This window comes from Protopterus annectens, chromosome 2.part0, assembly GCF_019279795.1.
Source record: "Protopterus annectens isolate FY-2018-M chromosome 2.part0, PAN1.0, whole genome shotgun sequence".
In the NCBI taxonomy this organism is placed as follows: Eukaryota; Metazoa; Chordata; order Ceratodontiformes; family Protopteridae; genus Protopterus; species Protopterus annectens.
In genome coordinates, this window is record NC_056728.1 from 144,556,587 (window position 1) to 144,576,361 (window position 19,775).

At 41.1% G+C, this 19,775-nt stretch overlaps 1 protein-coding gene across 3 annotated transcripts in view; it reads left to right on the forward strand.

The window, feature by feature from the left end:
• The window catches only part of FTCDNL1 (formiminotransferase cyclodeaminase N-terminal like), a 267,134-nt gene that overhangs the window by 52,106 nt on the left and 195,253 nt on the right, over positions 1–19,775 (forward strand). For 2 of the 3 annotated variants that reach the window (XM_044060636.1, XR_006363440.1), the window contains exon 3: positions 8,189–8,284. The exons of the other annotated variant lie outside the window; for it this stretch is intronic. In XM_044060636.1, coding sequence (XP_043916571.1) covers positions 8,189–8,284 — 96 coding nt within the window. The remainder of the gene's footprint in view (positions 1–8,188; positions 8,285–19,775) is intronic. 3 annotated transcript variants of the gene reach the window in all.

Sequence of the window (19,775 nt, forward strand, 5' to 3'; positions counted from 1 at the left end):
TCAAGTTCCATTGTAATGTCATTAGAAGAAGCTGAATGAGTACGGAAGCCTGTTCTCCTTTGTCCATACTTTCTCCTCTCTATTTGCCATCTACCATTTAACCTGTTGGCAATTACATCTGACACCACACATTGTCTTACTAGAGAAGCAAGAATAGTGCTTGTGCATTTTATCATTAATTTAACACAAGAATCCACATCAAACATGCCTATGCACATTGCATCTCCCACATTTGTGCATCCCCTTCTTATCTACATTTACAGGTTCCAGGGCTAAATTACAACACAGAATCCCACCTAAATTCACTTTATTCAACAAAATCTCACTTAAATTCAGCATAATACAAAACTGCTCCAATGCCAAAAATATTTCTGAGAGGGCCCTTTTTTTCACTTGTATTCTCTTGCTGTTACATTTTTGCTTAATGCATAATGTTTTTATGTTTGAAAAAAGTACTTTATTTAAAAGAAAGGCACAGCCATAGGTGTTTCATATGCTTCCGCATATGCAAATAAATGTATGGGCAGAGTTTGAAACTGTGTATGTTTACTAATGCTTTCATGACTGAAAATGTGAGTCAGTATGTTATTTATAGATGACCTGTTGTTGCATTAAGATGATAAATTAGATGTGGATGATTTTATTAACTTTCTGAATTGCAACATGTGGAGAATAGCATTTTACCAATGTTTCAGTGAATTGTTTTGGCTGTCAAATTAATGGGTAGAGATGGGTTACTGAGTAAATGTGGAACAATTTCTTACAAAGACCACTCTGGTACTATCTTGACAGAACAAAACCTTTCAGAACTTCTGATCAGTTGTTCATTTCTTGTGATAAGTAGGGACAACCTGTGACAAAGCAGACTATTTCCAAACAACTGTCTCAGGCTATTACCTTTTGTTATTTCCGCTATAACAAAACCATACCAGGTAGAGGCAAGGCACACTCTACCAGAACCTTCATTTACATTTTTTGGAAATGGTTGGAATATAGAAGTATTCTGGAAGTAGCAACTTGGTCCTCTGTATTTTTGGGGGTTAAATCACCTTCAAGTTCCATTGTAATATCAAAAGAAACTGAATGAGTACTGGAAGCCTCTTCTCCTTTGTCCATACTTCCACTTCTCTTTTTATTTGCCAACTACAGTGCACTACAAGGAAGATTCCCTTTTTAGGTCTAGGTTGAATTTTGTTAGACCACTCTCTATAGGTTACTGGACACTTCTCCTTCTACCTCCTGGGTGTTGTAAGCTGTGGCATAGACTACTGCAGTAGTGGTCAATGTGGTGAACATACTACTGTTGTGTAAGTATGTAAGTAAACTTAATATAACAGTAGATGTTTGAATGATCACTGCTGCAGTAGCCACTCCCTTCCTCTGTCACTCTCATTTTTTTAGTGTGTTTTTATGCCAGGGTGTGGACAGGTATTTTTTACTTTTCCAGTTCCTAGCAATGTCCTTTCAGGGCTTAGCCTCCATCTCTCGGTTGGCACGAACGTTTTTAAGGGTTTTTTGTCCAAACCTGTCTTTTTACTCAGCTCAGCTCAAGTTGTGTAACTGTTTGGACTTGTGGAAGGTGCCCTGGAGCTTTGGAAGCTGACCAGCAGTATATAATGTATATTAGGCTACTACGGCAGTGATCATTTGATCATCTACTGTTATGGTAAGTTTAATTACAACTATGCCTTCTTGTTTGCTGGTATTAAAATGCTTATTCCAGTCATCTGGGATATGTCTTTCTCTCCGTATTGCTAGGAGTATCCTTGAAAGCCATTTCTGTCCTAACTCACCCAACATCCTTCAGTGTTGGTTGTGCATGGGTTAGTAAAGCTTCCCTGGGTTTTCTTTATTCAGAAACTGCTAGAAATATTCCTTCCGGCTGCATTGTGCCATCTGCTGTGTGATCTTTATAGAAGCTAGTATAGTATCTCTCATGTCTTTTTTGCAGTTGAAGCTGCTCTGTTAGCTTCTTTGTTAGCCAGTATTCCCTCTTAGTCTGGTATATTTTTTTGTATCTCAAAATTGTCCTGCACTCCTTTTCTTTTGTTAACTTCCTAGACTTCTGCATCTCACCACCAGCTTTCCTTATGTATCTTATTTCTATACTTGGCTTGGCTGTATATCTTTCTGTAGTCTTCACACATGCTGTTTTGAGACGGTACCATGCTTTTACAACTCCACCTATCTCCTTTTTTTCATGAGGTACTAGAGTCCCTGAGTATTTCTTCAAACTGTTGTGCTTTTGCTTTTGTTCCAGTCAGCTAACAGGTATTCAGCCTAGTGTCTGTTTACCTGAGGCCTTCTCTAATAAACTCCTTGCAGCTGACTGTGGCCTTGAATGCTGAGGGCAACTGTTTCACTGGTGATAACTTTGAAATATGTTTTTACCCCAATTCCCTTTGCTTGCTAGGAAGAAGTCTTCCATAGTTGCATATTGACCACTCCTGCTTATGATCTTGTGACTGTTTTTGTGAGCCATGCGTTGGCCAGTATCAAGCCATTTGCCATACATGTGTCTAGAATGGCCTCTCCTGCTTCTGTTGCTCCACCCTTGTGGATCCAGGTAGTCCTCTTATCCTGTGCCATCTGTCCCAATAAGAGCATTCTTGTAGTAGGTTCTGCAAAAGCTGCATGAATGCACTCTTTTCCTCATCACCACCCTGCTATATGACTAATTGCAATGCCTGTCTTTTCAGTGGAGTCTGATTCCCATAAGTCTGTCACTAATTCTAATGGCATCCCTCATCGTCTTCTGAAGACTGTCCCTCACCACAATTCCCATACTGTTTCTAGTCTTCCCCTAAGAAGTCAACTATGGATTGCAGTCCAAGTGGCTTTGCTGCACTACCTTTCCACCTTTCCTGCTGAATACAGTGTATATCCAGCATCCTCCTTACCAAGGAGGAGGTCACTGTAAGCTGCCTGTCGGGTGCCAGGATCCGCCACATAACACAAGCACTCAAGTCACTCCAAAGCAGGTACAAATATGACTCCGTCATTGTCCATGCTGGTGTGAATGACCTGAGACGTACCAACCTGGACTACATGAAAAGAGACATAGAGGAGCTCTCTGATCATGTAGCCCAGGCCGGTATGACCCTGACCTTGAGTGGCATCTTACCCTCACCAAGAATGATGCCACAGTATAAAGGCAAAATGATCAATTTTAACAATTGGCTAAAGTATTGGTGTCATTCAAAGGGGATCCAATGTCTGTCAGCCTGGGATGACATGCTTTACTTGCCACGTTCGGCTTGCACCTGTCACCCCTGGGCTTTCGAATACTGGCTAAGGCTCTTGCCATCCCCATAGAGCCTTTTTTAGGCAAGGCTCAAAAGACAAATCCACCTCCATGGACAACACAAGGAAAAAGAAACCAAGGGTAATACTGCTCAACGCCAGAAGTCTAAACCTCAAGATGCACGCACTCGAGGCTCTCCTCAGTATGGAGAATATCGATATCTGTGCAGTAACAGAAACCTGGTTCAAGGCGCTCGAGAGCACCCCAGCACTACCAAGTTATACCTCATACCATGCTTTTTGGCCCCAAAACTCGGACCGAACCACAAAAGGAAGGGGAGTAACCATATTCATCAAAGATACCCACACCTCCAGGTTAGTGGCACTGCACGAAGCATCGGAGACCATCCACATGCAACTAACAGTGGGCAAAACTGCCTTTCAGTTTGTAGCCTGCTACAGGCCACCCTCCCAAACTCAGGAACCCCACTCTGCTTTCCTGAGAACACTGGAGAATATGAAGGTCTCTCCAAACACCATTATATTGGGTGACTTCAGCTACCCAAACATAGACTGGGAGAACTACTCAAACCCCAACACCCTCGCCCAATGGTTCCTAGAATTTATAAACTCAAATGCTATGGAACAACTGGTCACCACTCCCACAAGAGGGGAAAACATATTGGACCTGATCATCACCAACATGGGGACTCTGTGTTCCAGTATACCCGTCATTGGTAAGATCTGACCATAAATTAATCTCACTGGATGTCTATATCCCGTCCCCACCCCCAGCCAAGGAAACCACGGTGAAGCACTTCTCAAAAGCAAACTTCACACTTCTCAAAACTGAGGTGGAATCCTTCAAATCCCCCGGGCCAGTGGAAAATACGGCCCAAACCGCAGAATCCTTTACAAACGCATTCTATGGACACTTACAGGAATGCATGGATCGTGCTATCCCAAATAAACCCATGACTCACTCCTCCAAAGGCAGGAGACCTGTCTGGTGGACCCCGGCCATAAATAAGTTATACAACAGAAGGAGGAAGCTACTACGTGATAGAGCAAAATCCTAAAAAGGGAAGGCATCTCTGATCAGTACTAGCAAGAGACTACCATCCCTCATAAAATCATCTAAGGCCAGCTTCGAAAGAAAAATTTCACAGGACGCTAAAGATAAACACAAGGCCTTCTTTAGTTATGTCAGGAACCTGGGTGGCAACTCCCAGATATGCTCTGAGTTAGTGCAAATTGACAAAAAATACACTGAACCCACAGACATTGCCAACATCCTGGCAGACAGGTCCAGTGCAAACTCCCCCCCCCCCTTCCCCCCCAAAAGAGCAAATGTCTATCCCGACGAGTGTAGCTTCCCTGACATCACAGATTCACAGGTGAGAGCTGCCCTCTCCAAAGCAAAAAACACAGCATCAATGGGACCGGACGGTGTCCCGGGCTGCGTCTTACACGAGCTCCAAGAACAAATGAACCCTCACATAAAGTCACTGTTCAATCTCAGCCTCAGCCTTACTCCAGGATATGTACCCAAGGAATGGCGTACAGCAACAGTGGTCCCGCTCCACAAAGGTGGTGCCACAACGGACCCCAGAAACTATCGCCCTATAAGCCTGACTAGCCTGGTCTGCAAATGAACAAAGACATTGGGAACCTCCAGACACTGGATCCTACCCAATTAGGATTTAAGGGCAGATCTTGCCTCTTGAACCTGGTCAACTTCTTTGAAACCAGTCACCAAGGCCATAGATGAAGGGAAGGTAGTCCACACAGCCTACCTGGACCTTGCAAAAGCCTTCGACACAATACCCCACTCGTGCATCATAAATAAGCTCACCAGCTTAAATATCAACCCCTATGTCACAAGATGGGTTGCAAACTGGCTCGGGGATAGATCCCACAATTTCAGAATTGCAGGTGCCATGTCAGACTCTAAACCAGTTACAAGTGGCACCCCGCAAGGCTCAGTCCTGGGACCTCTCTTGTTTGGTATATATTTTTCTGAGGTACATGCTAACACGGGAGGACTATGGCTGACCAAGTTCGCAGATGACTGCAAACTGGGTGCCATAATAGACTCTCCGACTGACACGAGCATCCTCCAAAAGAGTCTTCACAGAGACGGATAACTGGTGCCAGAGCCATGGCCTAAAGCTAAATGCCAAAAAGTGCATAGTCATCCCCTTTGGGAAAAACAAAGTGCCCACAAATTACCACATAGGTGGTAATCCATTAAGTACAGAAGAAGTAATTAGGAATTTGGGGACCCAAGTAGATAGTAATCTCTCCTTTGACAATCACATTGCCAAAGTGGTTAGAAAGACCTTCTATATAGCCCACCTTATCACGAAAGGGTTCACATCTAGATCAAGAGAGGTCATTGTGCCCCTCTACTCATCACTCATCAGGCCCATAATTGAATACAATGCCCCATTACACCTGCAGCAACTGGAAAGACCCCAAAAGTACCTCACCAAGAGGATCATGGTGCAGTTAGGGTAAAAAAATTCCACCTCTACTCAGTTGCTTACTCAGAGGTGATCTGTGCCTGACGTATAAAGCCATGTCCAACCCAGAATTAATGGACATGCTCCACTTCAGGAAATCCAAATCCCTTAGAGCTACACACTCCAGGGACTTAAACCTCAGCACAGAAATAAATAGGACATGCTGGAGGGACAGATTAATATCCCAGAGGCTCCCCTCACTCTGGAACAAAATCCCAATCCATGTTAGGCAGAGCCCCTCACTGACCCTCTTCAAGAGAAATCTTGACGAGTGGATGGGAGATCGTAAGTTTACCCCTGGGATCTCTTCTGTGTCCCTGCTAGACAGAGGCACAGTAACCTAACCTTAAAAGGGCTATCTTCTGTGACCTACTATACAGAGGCACAGTCAACTAATCTGAAAAGGTGGCGAAAGCCAAACACACTTTGGCTAGGCTTATAAATGCCCTAGGGCAGATAGCCAATTAGCAACCTATGAACTATTGTGTCATCCACTTCCAAACTTCTGTGTAGCAATTGTTAGTTAATTTTTGGCAGGTTGATTGACTTCACATCCATCCTTTGCTTAACAGAGCTATCCCATGTAACCTGAACTGGGCATCTGGACACTGACTGGCTGCTGAGCTTTATAGTGGGCATACACCGACCAGTAGAGGCACATAGAACTCTCCATCCCTGGCATAAGTCCGAGTAGGTCAGGCCTTCAATTACTTATCACTGGCAAATATCCATGCCCATTTTTAGAAACCTTAGTCAACATGACCAGTTCACCTAGAGACAGTTTTTAAATAGATGAGTGGTTAGCCCTGACATGGAGTATATTCTGTGATCTGTATAGTGCACAACAGAGTTAATCCCTAAAACAGCTGCTACACAACTATTCCCCTGATAGGCACCACCTAGAGTCTATGCTGCTGCCCACGACTCCATTCGATTGTGGGTGCACTCTGTTATACCTCTTAAGTATGAGGTAAAAACGTCAGCTTGTTTTTGAGAAGAGGAAGGAAACCCACACAGACAAGTGGAGAACATGTAAATGCCACAGAAGCATTGGCTGGAAGCTAGGATCACATCCTTTACCTTGTGCTCGATAGCTGAATACCTTAACCGTTATGTCAACAAGAAAATGTGATGGATTTTGTTCATTATGCCTTCTATTCTTTATAGCTATCAGCAGGCAATGATCAGCAAATCTGTCTAATTGTAAATCAAGAGAAGAACATATCACAACCAAGCAGAATTCAAAGCTTGTTGCGTTACCAACGTTTTTGTAGTTTCTGAATGGATTACCTTTTTAAAGTACAATAAACTCTCAGTTAACTAGCACCCATGGGGATTGGTAGATGCCAGATGACTATAGTTTCTGGTTGCTTGATAGTTGCTGTTAAAAATATGCGTTACTAATACTGTACCCTGTACTATTTGTTTGGTTTGACATGTTCTTGGGTTGGGGAGAGAGGGAATTTATCCCTGTATTCCTTTTTAAAACTCTAAAACTCTAAAAACACAAGGTATGTTTTCTGCAGGGGAAAACAAAAAGTGTAACATATGAAAATTGTAGTGCATTTCTTCGATTTTTTTTTTTTTTTTTTTTTTTTGCCAGTTGCTTGAGTTTCAGTTAACTAAACTTCGGACAGTGGCACAGTGTCCAGAAATACAGAATATTTTCAGCAACAGAAGTCTAGAAATTAGCAATTACTTTTGTTTGCCCTGTACTTATTTTTGGGCTTCTGTTCTTCACTCAGAGTCCTGAATAATGTAAACTGCTTATATTTTTACATTCTGCAGCCTTTATTTCACAAACTGGTTGGTTTCTGAGTATCAGGAGGTTCTAATATGTAATCTGTTACGTACAGTAGCAGTGGTTACAGTGCTTGAAAGCTATGTTTGAGAATAAGAATACAGAGGTTGTTTCACCCCCTGAATAATTTTCAGTGGAGGTTCACTTTTCTGAATGCTCCAGCAGCATGCAGCTGCAGAGTTAATGTACATTTTTTATAGAATTTCACCTTTTGCTCATTTTTCGGCTCAAATTTTTCATGAAAAACTCACGTTTCTTTTTTCTAAGCATTTCTAGTTTAATACATTTGAACATCGATACTTGGGTGTTAGCACCCTTAATGTCAGCAGGAACTGTGTCTCAGTATGAGAGAATGAGGGATTTAGAGAGATGAGGGATTTGGAGAGAGGAAAAGGGAAAAACAAAGATAGAGTGCAAGAAAGACTTCACATGAGATTTTGAGATATTTTCCTTGTGGCACTGCTACCTGGTGACCATGGCCAGAAATAGTGTTAATAGGAAGCACCTTCTCTGAACATGTGTAAAAGCACATGACTTGAAAGCGATAATTTGTTTGGGGCTCAGTATATTGCAGTTTTTGTTATATTCTTTGCTTGTTTTCTTATCTGTCTCTCAACAGGGCAGAAGCATCCAGAAACAACAGTGCTTAACTTATTTTGTGATTTTGATTACAACAGATCGGTATTAACTATAGCAGCTCCAGTTGAAAAAATAGGTGAGTGCCCTTTTTTACTTTATCTCAAAATATTTTTTTATTAACTAAATTTCATACATTCCAGTTTGCAAATGACTTGGCCATCCTGCAGAAAGGTTTGTCCCAAATAAATAACTGGTGCCAAAGTATTGGAGTGAAACTTAATGCATTATTGTATCCTTTGGGAAGTCATCTACCTCAAGGAAGTACCACATTAAAATATGCCCCTAAAAATGACTTAATGTTTGACTAATATGTGTCTATTATTGTAAGAAAGTCCTTCTGTATTGAGCAGCTTATAAACAGATCTAGGGATGTCATTTTCCCCTTGTACTCAGCTGTCATTAGGTCAGTTATTGAATATAATGTGCCCTGTGGCATTTATCTGTCCAGACACATGCAACTACTGGAATGCCCACAGAGATCCCTTACTAAAATATTACAAGGCCTAAGTAACTTGTCCTACATGGACCGACTCAGAGCCCTGTTACTAGACTTATTATCCTGTAGACTGCTAAGAGGTGACTTGTGTCTCGCATGCAAGGCATCCTCCAACCTATTACTGATGGATTTATTGCATATCAGCAAGTCAAATGGCATCAGAAATACTTGGTCTAGGGATCTAAACCTTTTCTGCAACATCAACAGAATGGTGCTGAGGAACAGATTTATCTCACAGAGGATACCATTGCTCCCCATCCGTGTAAAACGAAAAGCTCATCCCTGTCCATTTTCAAGCGTAACTTAGATCTCTGGACGGGAAATATAAAATTTACCTCAGGGACTGCCCTCTGTGCCACTACTGAGGGGCAAAGGCAGTTCCTATATACTTTACTCCATGCATGAATGCTTTATTCCATGCATTGGTCCCCTCAAATTATCTATGGTATGATCCCATTATTCTCATTGGGGCAATATGTAATTATTGACCATGGGATGGGTAAGGCCATTTTATAACCAAATGGGATAGGTTATTTCGAGCACAAAAAGGGAAATTAGCTAGGCTTAAAATGATCCACAGGGTCAGCTAGCTTTTAGAGGTATTAGGGCACATTCGTCATATTGGGGTGTGTGTGGGGGGGGATTGCTCAAAAAATGTAGCAGCGAAGTTTAGAATATGATGGTCTTTATTCCATTTTTAATTTAAATTTCAAAGTGCTGGGACTTGCCCTGTTGGGTCTCACTTTTTAAATAGGGAGTCATTCACCAAGCAATAAAGTATAGCACCGTAAGATAACAGTGTATATTTAGAATTAGTGTGACACAATGCAAAACATTTAATACATTGTGGTGTGAGACTGCACTAAGTAATAATAAACTAAAAAATAAATATATGGCTAATAATTATTGTAAGTACAGATGATACTACAGTGAGAGAAGTGAAATCATGCTGAATCAAGTGAAGAATAAGCAGTGTGCACTGTAAAGCCTGTATGGCACAAAGAAGCAAGACGGACGGAGCATGGCATGAGGCTATAATGCAGCAGCATTTAAAATGGTACACCGTCATGAGACAGAGAATCCTGCAGGCTCTTAATATATGGTACACCTTGGTGAAAGGCTTGTCCAGCATAGCTGTACATTCATGCACAGTTGTGTATACAGTGGGGCTTGATACAGGCATATACCATCAGCTATATACAGGAGAGCTGCAATGTGTGCCCATAGGAAGACAACTCTAGGAGAGAAGCACTAGGTAGGTGTTTGTGTGGATTATACTAGCGTAGCATGCTTGCACAGTGCAGCATAGACAGAACTGTGTAGTGACCCCCTACCAGTATTTTTATGTATTTATTTATTTTATCACATTTGTTTACCGGGAAAGTCCACTGGGCTTTGGAGAGCCCATTTTCAGTGGAGGCTCGGGGAGAAAAGCTCCACATACAAATTACACAGAAAATACAATTTCAGTTGCATAAATGGCTAGAATGCTATACAGTAACAATAACAGGCATGGATTTTAAGATAACACAGTACGTTGAAGGTTGTGCGTCAGGGCTGGCAACTCTGCACATAAAAATCCACTGCCAATCATTAGCGGAACGGAGTTCCGCTGTGGCGACCCCTAACCGGGAAAAGCCGAAAGACACAACAACAACAGTACATGTCAGAGTTAACACTGTATTAACAATAAGTAGCTAGGAAATGGATTGATGAGGAGAATATCAGTGCAAAAAATGACCTGGAGGAATAGGTTCAGGAGTGGTACTAAGATAGGTATAGAGAGAGAGTGTGGGTATCAACGTTGGGTAGGTAACAGGGGTAGGCACAGCTGGGATGGTTAGAGTGCTGGTTGGCTAGAAAGAAGAGGATGGGAATCTAGAGAAAAAAGCAGAGGGGTAAAATCGGGGTAGCAGTGTCTAGATAATTCTTTTTGGCATGGACATAGCCAGCAAGAGGAGAGATGTTGTCTAAGAGACCTTTTAAATAAGGCAGGGCTACTGATAGAGGTTATTGTGGATGGGAGGGAGTTCCAGAGTTTGGAAACAGTAAATGAATAGAGCATTTGACTGACTGGGAGTTGGGATTTGTCTACTTTGAGCAGGGTTTCATTTTCTGATCTAAGGGGTCTATTTGGTTTGTACAAGGTCAGCAGGGAGGAGAGAGAGAGGCATAATGTGGGTTTGTTATTAATTTATGTGCAGTTGTTAAGTGTAGGTAATTGAGATAGAGTTTTAGTTCTAGCCAGTTTAGTTGCTTTAAAGAGGAGCAGTGGTGTGTTGAGGATGTAGCATTTGTTGCGAATCTGGCAAACTTATTATAACATGTATCTAGCTTGGTTTTGTGGGACGAGTGGATATTTGTAAGGATAGGGGCACCATATAGCAGGGATGGAAGTAGAAAGGCTGAGGCTAGAGCCTTTTTTGCACTATGGTTATGGTAGTAGCTGTGCCTGTAAAGGGTGCCCAGTTTCTCATGTGTTTTTTTGATATTGTTGAGAATGTGGAGGTCAAATGTTAGTTTGTCGTCAATGGTGACTCCTGACAGTTTGGTGCTAGAGACGGTTTGTATTATTCAGGGAGCAGGTAGGAATTTGGTCTTATTTAGGGTGGTTGTGTTTTTTGGGAGTGAATAGAATCAGTTTTGTCTTGTTTGGGTTGAGAGCAAGGTGGTTGTTTGACATCCAGTTTTCAGTGAATGTAAAGGCTTGTTGGGTTAGTAGTTGTAGCTCAGAAGGGGTTTTAGCAGTGCAGATGATTGTACAGTCATCTGCATATTGGACCCCAGTGCCATGAGTGAGGGAGCTATGGAAGTCCTTTATATTTGAATAACGGGGCCCAGTATGGAACCTTGGGGTACACTGTAGTGATGAGGAAGGCAGAACAGGATTGCTGCCACTTTGTTGATTGCTATCTGTCAGAGAGACAGTTTGAGAACCAGTTTAGGGTTGGAGGGGAGACACCTAGGTTGTTGAGTTTAGAGAGCAGAAGGGGGTGAAATATGGTGTTGAAGGCTTTTGAAAGGTCAAGAAAAAGAGTGGAGATGATTTGATTGGTATCACGTGCTCAATTTACAGTATCCAAAAAGGAAATGAGAGCTGTGTTTGTGCTATGGCCTGGCCTAAAGCCATGTTGGGTTAGGGAGAGAAATTGGTTATTAGCTAAGTGGTTAAGAAGTTGCGTGTGCACACATTCTTCTAATATTTTAGAAATGGGAGAGAGGATAGCGATGGGCCGGAAGTTGGAGATGTCTGAATTTTTGCCGCCTTTTATGGAGAGGAAGAATGTATGCTTTCTTCCCGATATTTGGGTCATGGGATTCTTGAATGGATCTATTAATAAGTATACTAATGGTGTAGGCGATGGAGCTTGCAGATATTTTTAGGAATTCAGAGGGTAGGTTATCAGGAGCATTGGTGCAAGGATTTAGTTTTAGAAGGAGTTGCACTATGGTGCATGTGGGAACAGGAGAGAAGGAAAAATTAGGTAGAGAGGAAGGTCGTAAATCAGTGGGTGGTTGGTTTGGTGAGTTAGTGTTTGTAGGAGGAAAGGTGGTGATCAACTTAGCTATGGTTTCAGTGAAGTATGAGTTAAAGAGAGAGGCTATATCAGAGGGTGTTTTATCAGGGTGTGGGCAAAGATTGGTTTTAGAGCTGGGGTGAATTAAGGAATTGATTGCTCCCCAGAATTTTTGAGGGTTTAGTCTGTGCTAGTCCTGAAGTCTATGAAATATTCTTTTTTTGTTTTTAGTGACCTGTTTTTTGGTCTGATTACGTAGTTGTTTATATAGTGCAAGGTCAGCTGGGTTATTATACTTTTGCCAGGCTTTCCACGCCTTGTCTCTAGTAGACATGATTTGCTTGGTGGATTTGGTAAGCCATGTGCCATGATTAGATTTGACTCTTTTTAGTCAGGGAGGGGCTACCCTGTCCAGAATTTTGAGAAATGTTGAATTGAAGGATTCTACTGCCTCATCGAGGGGGATGGTTCTTAATGGTGCTTAGTTGGTATGCTGTAAAATTTCATTTAGGGTTTCTGGTGAGAAGTGGGATAGGTCTCTGGTTTGTTTTAGTTGGTGGTTATTTGTAGCTGAGGTAGTTTTACATATAGCGAAGGCTGGTAAGTGGTCACTAATGTTATTTGATAAAGTTCCAGAGGAGGAGATCCTTTTGGGGTCAGATACCAGGATCCAATGTAAGATTGAGCCTTGGTTCTTTTTATTGTTGGGTCTGGTAAGATCAGTGATTAGCTGGGTGTACTTAAATAAGTTGATGTTAGTTTGGGGGTTATTGTTAGTGATATCTAACCAATTAATGTTAACATCCCCTAGGGTGAATGTTTCGTTTTGGATATTTTTGCATGGCCAGGTGAGAATTTCTTGTAGTATTGAAATATTGTTACCTGGGTGAATGTGCAACACTATAGTACAGAGGGTTTTGTAGTTATTTAGCTTTAGGAAGGACACAATGTTCTGCTGTGGAGAACTGTGGAATAGTTTTATTGAAAGGAACTATGGTGTAGGTACTTGGGTATATTAGAGTGATGCCTCCACCTTTTCTATGTGGCCTGTCGTATTTATGGCATGCATAGTTGGGGGGTAGAAATTCAGAGCTGTTGATATATGGTTTATTTGTTTTGATATAACCATGCATGGAAATGGGAGATTTTGTTTTTGATGCTTTGTAGATTGATGGTAGTAAAATTCAGGAAGAAAGAGCTTTCTCAGAGAGTCTAAGGAATGTGATCTCTCTATAATTAGAATGCATCCTCCTGTTCTCCCTTCTTTTTTTTTAAAATGGGCACCAACTCGCTGTTTTGCTTGGCTTGATGCACTGGTCCACACAACGCATACAGCACTGACAAGGTGTATTAATCATAGTCCTAAACTGCAGACATCTCTTTCAGAATTTCCAGAACTCTCATTAACTCCTGTAGATTTTCCTCAGTGGAACAGTTTAATTATTTCAGTGACATAATTTACAGACATGAACCTACTCCTTCCAGCTGTTTCTTGCACTGCTACCTCAAAATAAGGCATGTCCACTGGATTCACAATTTCAGTATGTGTTTCCTCCACCTTCTACAATGTTTGTATTTGGGGTGAGCAGTTCCCCACCCTTATTGACAACAATCTGGGCAGTGTCATGACTCCCCTAACTGAGCTGCCAGATGGTTTGCCAGAACCTCTTTGAGGCTATCTGAAAGACCTTCACTATGGTCTTAAGAAACTCCACCCCATCCTTCACTTTGGCAGCTCTCCCCGGTGCTGCCCTTCTGAACTGTTGGTATGTTTTGGTCAGATCTGGAACCCCCCCCCCCCCAGAACTGCATGGAAGTCTCTTGACACCTTCTATTACTGGTGGACTGCAGCAGTAATAGAAGGTACGTTATAAATACTAGTGTCATAAAAGCTGTGTGACCTATAGCTGAAGTTCCACTTTATGCATAATATTAAGACACTGATACTTTCCTTCATGGTATTGTAGATTAGTATTCTTGGAAATATTGTTTTGCGAATATTAAATACAGAATTTGCATTGATTGTGCAATATTACAGAAACAGCAATGTGCTACCCATACATGTACATTATTGGAAAGCTCTCAAACAGGTAAACAGTTCTCCCACTGACACCTTCTATTTATCTTGCATGTTTCCAGAAATGTAACCCTTTGCTTGACCATAACACTAGTGATTTTGGTTCTAGGCTAGCTGCCCTTGCAGGCCATCTAATTTCTCTTCAAATTTGAGAATCAAACACTGTAGTAAAATATTGTTTTCTTTCATAAATCTGCAGTATAAAATTAGCATCACCAAACAGACCTTTGATAGTAACAGCAGTGTGTAGTCCATTGTCTAACAGCTAATTTGTGTTTTACATTTTTTTAGCTTGCATAATTTACGAGATGGTAGAAATCATATGAGGTTTTAGATACATACTTTTGGAGAAAAGCTGCCAGGAAGCAAGTGGTTTTCCGTATTAGAAGTCTTCAGGAAGTAAAAGGATTAGTTAGCTTCCATCTGGTCAGGACTAAATGACTTAAAAAGTGCTGTTTAGCATGGGATAATTGTAGATAGGCTTCTTGAAGGCCAGTAGGTTGTAAACTCGATACCGAAGTGTATGACCAGGAGGCATCACTTCAGGAACAGTACATAAAAGACAGCACCACAGTTCAGGATGTGTAGTGATCAGAGAGATGCATGGGGCAAATGCTGAGATACATCTGCAAGCAGACACCAGTGACTGCAAGACATGCAACATGAGCATATCATGATGTGTATCCTGCAAGAGACAGACAACATGCCATATATGCAAGGCAAAAGCTATGTGCCTGAGAGACACAAGCATACATCAAACATGATATAATAAGACAGGAATGTAAACAAGGACTCAAATAGGAGGAGATTGTGGCAACATGCTGGAAGCATATGGGATATATATATATATATATATATATATATATATATATATATATATATATATATATATATATATATATATATATATGCAAATCATAAGTAAAGAAGTACATGCGAAGCATATTCCTTTTTGTATTGTTTTAAAAAATGTTATGGGAAGCGGTGAGAGAGGATGACATGAGGTGCTGCATATGCAAATCATATGAAAGCTAGAAAAGTGTCACAATCTAGACTTGGGTCAAAGAGCTGGAAAAAATCATGGACTGTAGCTTTGCTGTTGCTTGCCAAGAAGGAGGGAATACACTGCAGTGGTGATTTTAGTGAAAGATTTGGAGAGAGGTAAAGGTGTGTCCATTTTAACAGTGAGACTTGATTTGGTGCTTTTGAAAGAGGATTAGATTACCAGGGTTAGTACAGATTATGTGGCAGATTGGCCAAGTGATTTTGAGCAGAGATATAAGCAGTTGTGTAAATATGGTGCTCCCTGATGCCATCCTTGCTTTTATGCTGTTGTTTATCACAAGCTTAAATGTAAAAGACAGACAGTTACAATAACAGCATGTATTGAGTTTACTTTTGTGTCTGTCAGTGAAGTCGGTCTTAATGCACTTTTTTTTAGGGAAAAGCATCAGGCTTGGCAGTAGACATTAATGAAAATGAAGACACAGCACGTTTCACAGAGCAGAAATGAAGAATAGCTTAGTTACACATCCATTACCAGGCACAAATGCACTAGTTAAAAGGCAGGAGATCTAGATGTGCCTTGTGTGAGTGCCTGTCACTGGGCTAAAGACTGCTCAAACTGAAACAAGATGTCTGAGAAAAATAAAAATCTGAAGATGTGGAGTGGTGTAACATAGCTGTATTAACCCAACTTTAGAGGCAGAGAGTTTTGTGGTGGATTTTTTTTGATTAACTGAAATAGTTTCGCAGTTTGTGGAGAGATGTGCCTTAACTGTTGTGTCAGTGAACTGAGTCAGAGTGAGAGGGACATGATACCGAAGACAGACGTACCCAGTAGTACATCATTCCAGTATGGAGATGAAAAAATAGTACATTCCAGTAAAAGACTGAAAATACCAGCAAAGATAGAGCAAGTCAAATATAACATCAAGCAGAGGGGGTTTCATTTGAGATTCTTTGTTACTGTGTAAGACATGCTGGAAAAGTGCAGGAACCAACCGTACTGGACAAAGAAAATGACAAAGCAGTGACATTTTAAACAACCGGTGGCTCTTGGATTCACCAGCTCTGAACATTATAGTGCCAGTATTCTAGGTAAAGGTATTAAGAAAGGTACTCTGCGAATGAGATCTTCACTGTTTTAGAGAACATGACTGCAGAGAAGAAACAGAAAGCTTTTTAGAGAAACTCCCCTCTTCAAATTTGTGATGCTACTGTGGAAGAATACAGCAACTGCTAAGTAGCTCAAGAAATAAGAATCCTGTGTGTGTTTCCATCCAGAAACACCTTGACAATTGTGAGATTTTCCATAATTAGAACAGACCCAAACCTGCACCCACTGTTGACTTGCCCTTGACCTCTGTGTACAGTAAGATAGTTGCTATGCATAACTCTCAACTGCCCAGATTTTTGCCTTCTAATTTTGGTTTGTTCTTCATAAAATTTGTGGTTTTCTAGGAAATCGCTGAGGACTGAGGTCACTAATGTCATGTATTTGACTTTCAGACTTCATATCCTCCTGAAAGTGCTTATTATTGCAAATCATGCTCTTTTAGCAGCTTTCTAAGTTTTAGAGCAATATTTAAAATCTGTCTCTATTTTGGGCCTTTGTTCTGTCCCCATCATTTTAGGATTTGTCTGTATTTCTTGTACTAAGATGTGGAGAGGTATGTTGCTATTGACTTGCGTTCTGCTACCTTGTTCATCATTTCACATGATTCAGTGCTGGCAGTATCCTAAACAGGAATAAGCTATCAGAAATGTTAAGTAAATGCATTAATTGTTGGTGTACCTCAGAAGCTATTTACTGACAATGGTGGAGAATTTAATACAGTTGCAATTAGAAATATGGCAGAGAACTTTAATTTTGAAACTATGGCTATGTCTGCATGTAGTCCATAGAGCAGTAGGCTTCTAAAAAGACACAGCCAGATGCTTACAGAAATAATGTTAAAAATAAAAGCCTGTAGTGAATATGACTGGGAAATAGTATCAGACTGTGGTGTGATGGAAAGAACACTATGCAAAACATCTGTGGCTAGCCTATATCAAGATATCAAGTTGTGTTTGGTCAAAATTCAAATCTTCCCCCAGTTCTAGTCAATAAGTTACCTGGTGTTGAATGGACTCCCAGGTTCATGACAAGGATATTATCATATCTTAGCACTGCATGCATCAAGGAGAACATAGAATGAGCTGAATGTTCAGACAGTCGTCCGAGATTTCTGTGGAAACAGCTTTGTTCCATGAATGAAAAGCTTGAAAACAGGAGAGTTGCTGTGCAAAGCAGACGGGACCTGCTGTCATCACTGGCCTAGATGAAGTTGTGATGTTTGTAAAGGGTTTACAAACCTGAATTTAAGGGTGCATCATTCCAGACTGCAAAAAAGTCAGCATTAAAGCTGATGGCCAAAATGCTAATAACAAATGAAACTGTTGCAGTAAAAGATTTACTGGAAGTGATTATTCAGACAATGAAAATGAGCTGAATTGTGGCATGAATTTGGAAAAGACTGGTGCAGACAGAATTCCGTAGCCACAGCCACAGGTCTGTACACTTTTTTTGTTTTGAGATAGACTGTGGCTGTGTCTGTGGATACAGAGAAAGGTGTGAAGCATGCAGCTGAAATTTTAGAATGGGCTGACAATAGAGGCCAGCAGTCTACCCTGATTAAGGAATTCAAATAAATAAAATGAATGCTGCAGAAAGAAACAAGAACTGGTATAACCTGAAGCTTTCAGACCTTGCTGATAATACATACACAGAAAAGTTTGTTGACGTGTGTTGGAAATCTTCACATTGTATCCGATCAGGTAATTGGTACAATCTTCTGACTGTTACTTGGAGCATGGTGTACTCATAATGACATATACAAATCAGGAAAACTGAATGAGATATGTAACTGGACAAATAGTGATATTTTGAGGAAAATAAATCTTCTTCTTTCGGCTTTAGGAAGATAAATATGTTTGCTAAAAACATATATCAACTAAAGCCTTAAGAAGCCCAAAATGAATGTAGTACCCAAAGCATAATGCATGGCCAGAGGTTTGGAAGAAGTTTGTAGGAAAGAGCTTTTAAAGATTTGTTAGTATGTGCATTAGTACCTTTTTTATGTAATTTGTCAAAGTTAATGGAGAGTTCATTCTGTGGACATTGTCTGCATTCTTGAGAGTTTGCGTACTTTCTCATGTTCAATGTATCTGCCCCCAACTGAAGACCTTCAACAAAGTGTTGCTGCTTTTGTTAAGTTTTACCTGAAAACTGCTCTTCAAGTTTGCCATGAACAGAATGATCATTTTTGTTATGTGGCATTGGATTTCACTAGCAGTGATCAAACTGTGTTGGTTTAGAAAGGCTACATTAAAAAATACTTCATCCTGATGTCATAAAAACTTCGAGTAGTTCAGTGGGGCACCATCTTCTACAGTTGGGATGGAGTAATATAAAAAGTAGGTCAAACTCCATTGGTTGTCAAGCAAAGTAGACCTATACCATCTTTGTTTCCTAGTTGACATCCACTGTAGAACATGCCACTGTGCAGACTGTTCATGAACTAAACAAGGTTGTTTACAAAAATCCATTCTGCAAAAGTAGGCTTCAAATTTCAACTCCTGGGAAAGGATATTTTCAGTGATGCTTTGCATGGAAACATATTTAATGATGCCACTCAAAGAGGATACTTTAATTGACTTTAATTGATGGGGGAGCAAGGAAAAATCTCACTTTTGTAATAGGATCATAGGGTCTAGGCGGCCGTGCTGGTCCAGCTGTTAGTGTTGTCGCCTCACAGTAAGAGGTTCTCCGGTTCAGTTCTTGGCTGGGGTGCCTTCTGTGCAGCGTCTACATGTTCTCCCTGCGGTGGATTTCCTCTGGGTGCTCCAGTTTCCTCCCACATTCCAAAAACATACAGTAGGTGAATTGGACACTAAATTGGCCGTAGGTTCAAGTGCGTGTGTGTGTGTGTGTGTGTGTGTGTGTGTGTGTGTGTGTGTGTGTGTGTGTGTGTGTGTGTGTGTGTGTGTGTGTGTGTTATGGATGAAATACCGCAGCAGGGTTAGACACCCAGTGGTGTAAAGCTTGGCTTGAGATGATTATCACTATTGAAAGTGACACCCTGACCCCATGTGCAAAATGGGGGAAAAAGGGGTTGAGGATGGATGGGTGAATGGATCATAGGAGGTTACTAGGCTAAAGTTTACCCTAGGGCCGTTATAAGCTTAGCCAAATTTTATCCTTATTTCCATGATCAGTACCTATCACCCCTGTCCAAGAGGGACATAGGTGGAACCCCTGATACCCATCCAGTCATCCAGGTTGCATTTGAAGAGGGCCAATGAGATACCCCGCTTGACAAGAAGCGGGTGTCTGTTCCAAAGGTGTGGTAACCTCAGGGAGACAAATCTGTCCCCCCAGCAGGTTCTGTTAATGTAACATACCAGGTTAAGGCCATTAGAGCGAGTAACCTGT